The sequence below is a fragment of the Ascaphus truei genome, chromosome 6 (genome assembly GCF_040206685.1).
Source record: "Ascaphus truei isolate aAscTru1 chromosome 6, aAscTru1.hap1, whole genome shotgun sequence".
NCBI classification, from domain to species: Eukaryota; Metazoa; Chordata; class Amphibia; order Anura; family Ascaphidae; genus Ascaphus; species Ascaphus truei.
In genome coordinates this window covers 116211099-116223055 of record NC_134488.1, presented here as the reverse complement: position 1 = coordinate 116223055, position 11957 = coordinate 116211099, and the positions used below count along the sequence as shown (strand labels likewise).

General features: G+C 46.4%; 1 protein-coding gene across 3 annotated transcripts in view; it reads left to right on the top strand.

The window, feature by feature from the left end:
* Window positions 1-3701: 3701 nt before the first annotated feature.
* The window catches only part of LOC142497726 (anoctamin-7-like), a 48043-nt gene continuing 39787 nt past the window's right edge, over window positions 3702-11957 (top strand). Inside the window, exons 1-5 of one of the 3 annotated variants that reach the window (XM_075605949.1) lie at window positions 3702-4662; window positions 5224-5335; window positions 7859-8037; window positions 8771-8878; window positions 10408-10544. In XM_075605949.1, the coding sequence (XP_075462064.1) occupies window positions 4528-4662; window positions 5224-5335; window positions 7859-8037; window positions 8771-8878; window positions 10408-10544 (671 nt within the window). In that variant the 5' untranslated portion in view covers window positions 3702-4527. The remainder of the gene's footprint in view (window positions 4663-5223; window positions 5336-7858; window positions 8038-8770; window positions 8879-10407; window positions 10545-11957) is intronic. The other 2 variants (XM_075605950.1, XM_075605953.1) reach the window with 2 other exon arrangements.

Below are 11957 nucleotides of genomic sequence, written 5' to 3'. Positions count from 1 at the left end.
GAGCTGTGTGAGGGAGGCGGCCCGTTGAGCTGTGTGTGGCCGGCTTCTTTCGGGAGGAGGGAGCTTCCTACGTATGGCTGCGATTCTTTAATGTGGGAAGCCTGAAACGCTGGAAGAAGAAAAAAAAGACGTGGTCTGGCCATAAAATACAGTACAGGGTCACTTTTATGTAAGTTTGCCAAAAGGGACAAAAACCAGGACAATTTCAAACTGTGACACAGGATAGAAGCATATAAAAAAAATCTTTGTTCCTCCTCCATTGTGCTGTCATGTTACTTAGCTTTATAGACATTGCAAACAGGAGCACCCGACCTCTTTGTTTCCACCTGGCCCACCTAATTAATTAAGCGAGGAAGTTACCTTACATTTTTCTGTGCTATTAGCTTTTAGATGTGGAGTCCGCTCCCTCTCACTACAGACCGCAGATAGCGGTCAAGTGCCTCTCCACGCGCCGCCTGTCTGCAGTGCGGGCACGTGGTCTGAGGCAGTGGGTCCTTAGCCTAATGTAGGGACCACTGCAATCACCAATGTGTTAGTCCTGTGATCATCCCCTGAATGAGCAGGAGAGGGCAGCATAGAACAACTGTGACATTAGGACCACTTTCCTTTTGCTCAAGGTTTTAAGCCTGAACTTGTTTGAAGTAACAAGGCTCTGTGTTATTGGACATGCTGTTTCTCATCTTAAGCAGCTTATTTATGATATACTAGTAACTGGTATTTCCTTTCAGTTGCGATGAGTTTCAGGGGGGTCATTCTATATTGTCTTGAAGCAGATGAGCAAAACCTTTTGACTTGATTGGGGGTTTTCAGGTCGATCTTTGGACAATATAGAATGACCCCTTTAGATCAATGTCGGCAGTTCATGGGGTAGCATTGGGGCGACGCTTGCTAGCATGTGCAGGGATACTGTACTCGCCTTGTTTTGGAATCGGACACAAACAGGAAATTAAAAAAAAAAGCCTTTGAAGTTGCACTCATCTCGCACCCCTCTTCCACATGAAAGCAAGAATCACTGTGGAAATTATGACCATACCTATTAAGACCATTTATGCAATCAGTGTGCATTTAAACAGTGAAAATGAGGATGCCAGTCCCAGTTAGTACACTGGATTTGACGGAAGACTTGATTACTTGATTGGTGCTAATATGATTTATTTTTTGGTAATAAGCCCGTATTTGCTTCTCTTCCTGATTTAGTTTTTAAAAAAATGAAATAGTTTTACACCTTTTTAATATATTTGTGGCATCAGCGTGGCAATGACAGTCATGCGCCAGTGCTCACGTGTCCCAGAAGTCAGGAGCGGAACAGGAAATGCTCCTCTTGCCCTCGGACCGTAGACTTGGTTCCCAGAAAGCTGCGGTCTAGTGACAAATGAACATGAGGGCACCGAAAGGGTTAAAAAGGACCAGTCAAATCCAAAATACATTACTGTGTTTTTCACTGTGAAAACAATAAAGTTGTCAAATAAATGTGTCTTGTTCAACAAATTGGTTTTCCTTACCATTGTGAAACTATTTTGTAGTGTTCTGTGTTGGAGGAATATTGAAGTAACAAAGAAAAACTCGTTTGCTGGGTTTTAAAGATGTTTTCCGGGTATTCTGTAAACGGTTTAACAACTTTGTCCTGATCACTGCGATTTTTAGCATTTTTGCAGCACGATTTTGACCCGAGATGCGTGAAGCCGGCCTGCCAGTAATAATCAAATGGAACCTTTACTGGGCGCACCCATTTCAAGGTCAGCCACGTGAACGCCAGGCCACCCATTCATTCGGACTGAGAATGGGGTGATTTTCACTAGTTGAACTGCCTGGAAGCACAATGCCAACCCCGCTAAACTAGAGTTACTATCGCACCCCTCCAAAGAGAGAGATATATTGGCTGAATAATTGTGTTTTTGAGAAAGGCTGTGCCCGTCTCTTCACTGGATTTTGTATAAGTATTTGCCTGAACGGCTGCAGGCTGCCCCCTGATGAGAGTACAGGACAGATATACATAGGGACTTTGCAAGTATTATAGGAGTGCCTAAGATTTTTCTGTTTTGTCTATGGCCGAAGTCATCAACCTTTGTGGTCAAAATTTACTGGTTGTGATATTAAAATTGCGATGCGGTAATTAACGCCACTGATTTAATAGGAGTTAATTACTGCACGTGATGAAGTTGGGCAGGATAATATAAGATTCCCCTGCCCAATTGCATCTAGGGTTGCCAGGTGGCTTCTCTAAAAATACAGGACACAATGGTGCTTTCATACGAGACGCACATACACACCTCTCTCCGCTCCATGCTGTTTCCTCCTCCTTGGCCCCACCCCAAGGCTCCTGACACCTGATTGATTGCTGCTTGGTAATGCAGCCAATCAGGGTGGAGGAATCTGCCCAGCCCCCTAGCAACAGCCCTGCTCTCCCTGCTCTGGAAATTCCTGTACGCCACTGGTTTTGTAACCGTTATTACCATCCCTTTGGCTCAGATCCACAAAACGGTGCTAACCTTTTCTACGCCTTTACGCTCATTCAAGTGAATGAGCTGAGCCGTGCTAAAGCTTAGCACCGTTTAGTAAATCTGGGCCCTTGATGGCTTAGGATACCAATATATACTACAGGCACCAAAGGTGTTAATACCTTCCTAACTACATCACATGGTTAGGTGGTTACGCCTCCTGGTGGAGGTTGGTAGGGGGTTAACCCCTTGTTGGCTTTAACGGTTAGTAAGGCATCACAGTGCAACGCCTTAATAATCTCTTGGGTAGTGTAGTGTGGTAAAAATATTAACCTCTTAGTAGCCGTTAGTGGTTAGCAGGCAGGGGAAGTAACTGGTCACTTGGGCGACTAAGAGGGTTAATACATTGTGAAATGTTTGTTCTACATCCTCACCTATTTGTTATTTGAGCCGGGGGGGGGAATAAATGCATATTTTGTGCCATGAATATCACATTTTTGGGGCCTATTGCAGTTCGCCGACTAGGCCAATGTCTTGAATTTGGAAAGGAGTGGAAACGGTACTCCACTCTCCATCAGTTTTAAGGTGACGTCACCCGTCGCCGTCGCCACCGGCGAAAGTTATATCACGTGAGGCACCAGCCCTTGAAAAATAAAATGTTGCCGGCTACCAGTTTTCGCTCCGTCGCTCCGTCGCGTTGTCGCCATCGCGCTTACTATAAGCGGCGGCGGCAGCATTGCATTTGTTTTCAGGCGACGTCGCCGGCACTATAAGCGCGGCCTAATGTACAGAGGCTGCAGGGTGCAGAGAAGAGCATGTTAGGTGGTTGTTATCACTGCGTGCCTCCCACGTGGCCATTTTGCACAGCACCTCATCAATAATTATGCTTGTCCCCACTTCCCCGGTGTGGCAGGTGGTAACCCTGTCATTAAATTATTCAGTGCTGGAAGCACCAAAGACTGCAAACAATCAGATACATCTCTTAGAATAATAATAGTGAGTGTACTCATCCCACTCTCATGGTACCAGCATGAGGGCAAAGGAATGGTTTAGGGGGACCCATAAAAAGGACCCTAAAGAGGTTGCATTGCTTTGAGATTCCTTACTACAAAGTATACTAGTGACTTCAGTGCGTGGGAGTCACTGAGCAGTGCACACAGGTAAATGCCCCAGCTCACTACAGCACCTGTAACTAATACATTTTCCTAGCTGTGACCCTCATTTTCCTGCCTCTCTGCCCTGCATGCTGCTGTCATGTGAATAGGAGAGAGGTGGGGGAGCTGGCCTCCTCATAACAGGAGAATCCTCTCTGCTGACTTGCTGAGCTCGCCTCCTCCAGTGGTGCTGGGAATACTCACAGCTACTGTACCACTACAGCAGCAATTACTGTGCTGTCTGCACTCTCAACCCTCTCCCCTTCCCTCCCGAGACAAGACTGCAGCAGAAGCACTGCTGCTAATTCTGCCATTGCAGGAGCAGAGGTGACACAGATACCTCTCTGCTCGGCACAAAGCAGACCACCTCCTGCTCTCCCACCACAAGCAACCCTCCCCCACCTCCCCTACATCTCTTCAACTGCATCACTCTCCCTTAACTCTCACTGGGTTTCTCCACCTGCCCTCCTCCTCCTCTCTCTTTGGCCACCTCCCTCCTCTCTCTTTCCCTCTGTTTCCTTCCCTGCATTTCTCCTAGTGCTTCATCCCTCTTTCACATCTGTCCTTTTCCCTGCATCCCTTTAGCTATATCCATCCCTCTTTCACATCTGTCCTTTTCCCTGCATCCCTTTAGCTATATCCATATCTCTTTCACATCTGTCCTTTTCCCTGCATCCCTTTAGCTATATCCATCCCTCTTTCAGTTGCTGTTTCTCCCTCTTTCTCTTTCTCACACTCCCTTCTCTTCCTCTTCTCTGCGTTTTTTCCCTACCCTTCTCCCCCCATTCTCTCCCTTGCATACCTTTTCCCACATTTCTCCCCACCCCTTGGCTTTGTGTCGCCTCTCTGTTTCTCCCCCCCTGTGTCTGTCTCTCTGTCCCCACCTCCCCTGCCCTCAGTCTCTTTCACCCGGGCATGTAGCAGAGTTGGGAGAGATGTTCCGGAGGAAGCTTTCCGACTGGTCGGACCTTGACACCAGTTCTCTTGTAGACCTGGAGAGGAGAGGATCGGAGCTCCTTGGAGACTCTCCTGGCTCTGTCCCAAATGGAGGAGTTGGTGCCACCGGTTACGTGAGAACCCTGCACTTACACTCTCTAGAGCAGGAGAGAAATGGCAGTGTAGCATTAGGCCGTAATGGCTTGTTCCACCATCAAGGGGCATCATATGCTGCAGAATGCTGTATTTATTCTACTTATTAATTATGTATTATTAATACGAATAATGTGTCAATGTCAATGATCGCGTTTGTGCCTTTTTCACTGATTAATACCGCTTTATGCCGAGTAAAAAAGTGTTTACATTCAAACGTTTGGGTACCGAAAGCAAATTTGATATGTTTTAGGTGTTGATGCTCTTGACACTGGGTTTGCTTTTAACCCCTTTCGTGCTAGAGAAACAAAGGTTTAATCATTGTGAAGACTTCGAGCAGCTGAGGGATTAAGAGCTGTGTGATTTCATTCTGTGAAATCTGTTATATAATGCTTCTTATATGTAAATTTCACCTTTTAAATCATGGTGGCACTGAAGCGGTTAAGGGCGCGAGTTTAATTCTGCCCCGGGTGGCTACAATGGCTCACATTCCCTATCACAAGCCTTGGTCTGACTGTGTCTCTCTTCTGCTGCTCGTGGAGATGCAGTACAGAGAGGAAGAGGAGGAGGACGACCCTATATACATCCCATGCACAGACAGCTATGGCCCTGATCCCAGGGGGAACTCCTTCAAGGATGGGAAAACTCGGACAGGTAAGGAGTACCGGGTATCCGTGTGACAACAACCTGGGAAACATTTCTTTCCTTTTACTTCCTCTTTCTTTAATTCTTTCTTTTCATGTTATCACGTGTGTAAACGGTATACATCACACGTGCAAAATGTACACGTCGTACATACATGTGCCATAAGCATCCATGAGCCCAAATCAAGGATACGAGTTCAGTGCCCTCAGCTGCACGTGAGAAAATGCCCCGGGGGTTTATCATACTGGCTAACTACCCTACAATATAAGGCCTCGTCCCAGTGATGGCGACCACGCTCGCGAAGGCGCGCGCAGCCCGAACAAAGAGATGGCCCTCTATAGGGCCGGCCCCAGTCAGTATGTGTGCGCGCGCTTACAAAGCGCGATGACGCGACCGCATGTAGGGAAGACAATCATTTTGTCTTTACGTGCAGCGACGGCGTCACATGGTTGACTGTCAACCAATTATTGTGCAGATTAACCAATGAGAGGGAAGTACTTTTAAACCAATGAGAGCGCTGTGCTGAGGATGTGACATCATCGTCGCACCCCCCTATCCCCCGACACGTCCCATCGCGTCCCCTAGACCACTGATCGTAGCTGAAAACGGGTGCACGCACCAGTGCGCCCGCTCACTGGGGCCATAGCCGTAGGCTGCACTTATAGTGCCAGCGACGCAACGTCAAAACATGCATTGCCGCCATCGCGTGCACTTATAGTAAGCACGGCGTGACGGCTTGGTCGCGATAGCTGGAAGTCATCTCAATTAGATTTTTCCAGCGACCTTAGCCTGCCGTCGCCGTCACTACAAGTGTAGCCTTGGGCTGAGCTCACTCTGCCTAGTACCCGACGTTGTGTGCGCGGTTGCGCACCTCTGTCTGCTGGGCGATGTGTGAACATCCCCAGCGGACTGTGTGAACCGACAGTAGGCGGGACAGGGGAAGACGTCATCCTCTTTTTAGAAAAAAAGAAGATTGTCGCTTTCATTCATTGGCGGGCGAAGTACGTGTGACGCGGCTGCCGCACGAAATCACAAATTCTGGCGTCTCCCTGAGTTGCAGCAGCGCCTGCGCTGTACTTCGCCGCAGGGAGGAGTTTCAAGTCTGAGAACTCCCATTGCCAAACATGAGACGAACGTGCGCGCGCGTCGTGTAGCTAGCAGTGTGAGCGGGGCCTGAGGAAGCCAGGAGCGTGTAAACTGTATGTGGGGAGGTGTTACCAGCTGATGTCAGCAGGCAATGATGTCACGTTTAAACTGTGGTCAAAGGGGCTTAAAAGAAACGGCTCGATGTCTGCTCTCTGGACTTCGTTTTATAACGATTGCATACAATATTGCTGCTATGAAACAGGAAGTCTCTCTAAAATGAATCCATTTTTCTTTGCAAAGAAAGGGGAGCTGTAAGTTTGTAAGTACAAAAGCGGGGGTACCCTGTATGTGGGAATTAAAAAAAGCAGTGCTACCCATTACTGCAATTACACTTTGACCCCATGCGCTACAAATCATTGATATGACCTCACCTATAGTTCTGTGGTCACAATTAGATTGTAAGCTCTTCAGAGCAGGGACTCCTCTTCCGAAATTGTACTTTTATGTCTGAAGCGCTTATTCCCATGATCTGTTATTTGTATTATTTGTTATTTATAGGATAGTCGCGTGTATTACTGCTGTGAAGCTCTATGTACATTAATGGCGTTATATAAATAAAGACATACATACGTTTCTGGAGGCAAACAAACAAAGGAAGGAGAGGTAACCGCACTCCTAATGTTCCAAGGATCCGCAGACCACTTTATTAATATTCAAAAGAGACAAATAGTGGCACAATGTTTCGTGGGTGAAAGATTAACCCTTCCTCGGGTGCACCTAAGGAAAGCTGAATCTTTTACCCTGAAAGGTTGTGCCACGATTTGCCTCTTTGATATTGATAAAGTGGTCTGCGGGTCCTTGGAACATTAGGAGTGCGGCTACCTCTCCTTCCTTGATACTTTGACGTTTTGGGGAATCTTGCCACAAAGATGCCACGCACCACTGAATACTTTTTTTTTTTAACCCCGGGAGTGCAAGGCAAGTACAAATGTTTGTATTCATACCTGGAGGCCGCATCTCCTGAATCCCTGTTGACAATATAGAAATGATCCCACTTATTGGCACCTGAAAAACCTTGGGGTGAGACTACGGGAACGGTGTGTACCAACCCCCGGGAACAATGGGCAATGAGGAATAAGATGGAGACAATAGCATAACTTTTTTTGTTTTGAGGTACTTTAAAAAGTAGCAGTACTGTGCCCCAACTCCCGGGCCGAGAAATGGAAAGGGATGAACTGGTCCGCAAAGTTGCATCTATACAAAATAATGAAGCCAACGAAAGTGTTCTCTTTATTTTTTAATTGCTGGTTTTTTTTTTTAACCCCATAGCTGCCAGGTGGGGTTGGTAAATGAATGTATTCCAGGTCCCTCTGGCAGGGAAAGGGTTCACAGGCCGTTTCTTTTCCCATCTCTCCCCATCACGTGGCCCCGGGCGCCTCTGTGCAGACTTTGTGCTGGTTTGGGAGGAGAAGCTGCAGTCCTCAAAGAAACACAGGGCAAAGGCGGCAGCTCGGGGGCAGGACTCCAAGGGAGCGCAGGGGAGAGTGAAGGGGCGAGGGGCGTATGACAGTTTCAGGAGACGCTTCCACCGTAACCTGCTGAAAGCTGGACTGCTGTGTGAGAAGGTGAGACAGAATTATGTAGTGCTGTGAGCTGTGAGCTGTGAGCTGTGTGTGTGTGTGTGTGTGTGTGTGTGTGTGTGTGTGTGTGTGTGTGTGTGTGTGTGTGTGTGTGTGTGTGTGTGTGTGTGTGTGTGTGTGTGTGTGTGTGTGTGTGTGTGTGTGTGGTTTATCCCACGGCTGCTTTGCGGAAGTATGTGTAATATTATGCAATGGACTGCCCATTGGTCGAATTAGCTGTAGTCAAATTAGTGGTAATGAGATTTAATTTAAAAAAAAAAAGATCAGCATATATCAAACACTGGGGCACAGCACTTTTGGAAAGATTAAACAATATCAAAACTGTAAAAACTGTGCTTCTAAAATAAATCCCTTTTTTTAGTTAAAAAGAAAAGGTTTGGAAATAAAAAAGCAGTGATACTTTGTGTATAAAAATAAAGAAGTGGTGACGCTGTGTGACACTGATACATACCCTTCAACCACTGTCTGTACCCCTCTCTGTGCCCTGTGTGATTGTGTTTAGTTGTATTGCTCTCAATCGGCTATCTTATGGTATGTTACTGTGTTGCTGTGTTACTGCGTGTGTTGTTATCACTTTGTGGCAGTTGTGTTGTTGTGTGTCACATGCGTGGTTGTGTCTTGTTGCATTGCAGTCTGTGGTGTGCTGTCCTTGGGGGACTCTTTCTTGTACTGTGTGTTAACACACTTGTGTCCCACATCTTCCTTCTGTGTCCTGCAGGAGCAGACTCGGAGCGAGCGGAGGAGCTTACACTATCTGAAGCTCAGTGCCCCGTGGGACATCCTGGTGTATTATGCAGAGGAGCTGTGTATGAGAGCACCACTTCAGGTCTGCTCCTCACCTGGGCTCTAACGGCCGGGGATTGCAGGGAATACTCTTTCTGTCCTCGCTAATCAACTTCTCACAACCCCCCAGGCTAGGGGCCACATCTGGAATTTGGGGTCAGGGGGTCTATGGGAGGCAAATTAGTGCTGACATCTTATGATATGCAAACGTTTTTCCCAGATTGCTGGATAGCTGCAGATTTGGCTCTAAGGTAGGGTTGCCAGACCTCCCGTGTCTACGGGTTTGTCCCTTATTTCATTGACTTGTCCCGGAAAGGTCTGTCGGAACACATAATTGACCCGTATTTTAGTGCCTTGGCCGGAACTTAGTTACTGTAAGGAAATAAGTCATAGAAATGTAATATTTCTACTTGAGTGTAATACTTACTTTTTCCGATAGAGGTCGCTGAATTAAATGATTAAAATAATACATTTAGCACACTGCCTGGTCTTCTCACAATACTGTAACACCCGCCCCTATAGGGGTTACTCAGTGTGTGTCTTTCCCCCCCTGCCGGCAGCAGAGGTGATCAAAAAATCCAAGGATATAGCGGTCCAGCCGCAGGTACCATTCAGCTCCAAGCGTTTGCAGATCCATTCATCCCTGATGATGACGTCGCACTTTCTTACTGGATTTTGGCGTCCTGTATTATACAAACGTAAATGTGGCAACACAGGGACTATTCGGAAAATGGGGGTTGTAGAGCAAAAACAGCAGATAAGACTATTACACAGACCAAAAATATAGATTTTGCATAATTTTACGGGCCATATTTACTAAGAAGTGCTACTTCATAAGACCTCGTCCATGCTGGAAAATACTCCACGGCCCATGCACTTGAACAGGCCATTAACGCCCATCTTTATTAGGTCCTGCTGGAAGGTGTCTTGTGGCGTAACGCTGCTGCTTAGTTCATGTGGCGCACTATGGATCTGTACCTCAAACATGTTAGCATGACGGATCAGCCAGAACTGCATTAGGGCCAGGTGGGAAGATGTCCACAAAGCCACTTCCAGCCCTTTGTAAACTGAATCCTTTCTGCAACATCTGTCCCCAGAGTACACATTTTATTGTACTAACTGGTCATTTTTGGTGTGTACATATCTGTAAAGCGTTGTTGTCTTTACCCTGCTCAATGTAGGAGAAACAGTTGTGGGTTTAAATGTTGATGAGTCTATAACAAGGATGGCCAACTCCAGTTCTCAAGAGCTACCGACAGGTCAGGTTTTCAGGATATCTCTGCTTCAGCACAGGTGGCTCAATCAGTGGCTCAGTCGAAGACTGAGCCACTGATTGAGCCACCTGTGCTGAAGCAGGGATATCCTGAAAACCTGACCTGTCGGTAGCTCTTGAGGGATGGAGTTGGCTACCCCTGGTCTACAACATTGTGGTCCTGTGGTCCAGAACCTCTCCAATCCCGCAGCTGTCTGTTGTGAGGGCAAACCACAGTCGCACTGTAAACAAGATGGGACAAGCCCGTACTGTTTGTTATTTGCCTTTTTTGTAGTTATTCTCCCCTTCATCTCACGCAGGCCCAGCCAAACCCAGACACCAACACATCCGACAGGGTGCTCCGGAAACTGCACATCCCCAACCCCATGTACCATCATGTCCCCAACAAATCCCTGGATTATTACACCTGCGCCTTCCGCAGGTCCAAGATGCAGAGGTGAGATGCGAGACATACACCATGGCACAGACTGCTACATAAACTGGGTAGAAGAAGTCTGGTGCTACCAGACAGCCATCCATTCAGTACGATACTTTATATATGAGAAAATGCGGTACCTCCATAAGTCCAGTATACCATATCAACAGCAGGTATAGGGAGACTAGTGTCCTGTCGGTATACACAAGCAGCAATTACTGACACAAAGAGTAATATCCCACCCACTAGTATAATAGCAATAGCAACAACATGAACAGAACTCACTATTGTGGAGATCTGGATCAGTCCTGGGAGGTCCAATGATGTGCATGCATAAAGGGAAGGCAGCAAGATAAGTAGAGAAAGACGGAGCACTATCCGATTAAAAGAAGGATCCAGAGGGGGCTCACTCATAAAAAATTGTAGACTTTATTGGACCATACAAAAGACCGCTAACGAGGCAGCACAACACAACGCGTTTCGCGCATATAGCGTTTCATCATGGTGTGTAAACTGCTATATAAAACTGCTATATAAACTGATGTACAGAGGGGCTCTATGTATAAAGAAAGTTTGCCCATTAAGCTAGAGACCATTTGAATAGGTGTGAACGTCTGAGCTACTTTGCACTTATTGTGTCCTGCTTGGTGAGTGGTATACATAGAGCAACTGGAAGAGTCTCTCTCTATCTTACTTTATTATAATCAATGCTGGTTACTGATCAGTAAATGGGGATACAAAACCAGGACTGGATTATTTATTTATAAAAAATGTGTTACCAGGAAGTAATACATTGAGAGTTACCTCTCGTTTTCAAGTATGTCCTGGGCACAGAGTTATAACAATACATGGTTACATTAAAAGAACAGGAGGTTATACAGTCACTTCACAGACATTTCATGGACAGTTAGAGTTGGAAAATTGGGTACAGGGGATAAAGGGCTGGTGAGTTTCAGATTGAAACAGAGAAGCTTTAACATTATCAAACATCAGCAAAAGGCTCACACCCTTTAGCTGCCCTTCGGCTGTACACCTTTGGGACGGCGAAGATGTACACTGAAAAGGCTCAGATTAAATGCAGCTGTGAATACAAAGTTCTTTGGATGATATGACAAAGCAGACACGGAGTTAGTTGGTAGGGCTATCAGAATAACATTGTAGGAACTCATGCATTATATTGTAAATGAAAGGAGGATTTTAATGCATATTCAGTTAAAACAATGTACTTAAAGCGGCAATTCAAGCTGCCGTTTTTTCTCCATTTCTTTTTTTTTGATTTTCCATTATTTGTGTACATTGGATTGAAGCAGGGGGTCTCCGGAGCTGAGCCCCATTAATTTCAGCTCTGCGGACCCCCTGCTTCCAGAGATACTTACCTCCGTAGGGGGTGCCAGTAGCCGCTCTGGCTTCCCAGCTGGGATTCAGTTAATGGTG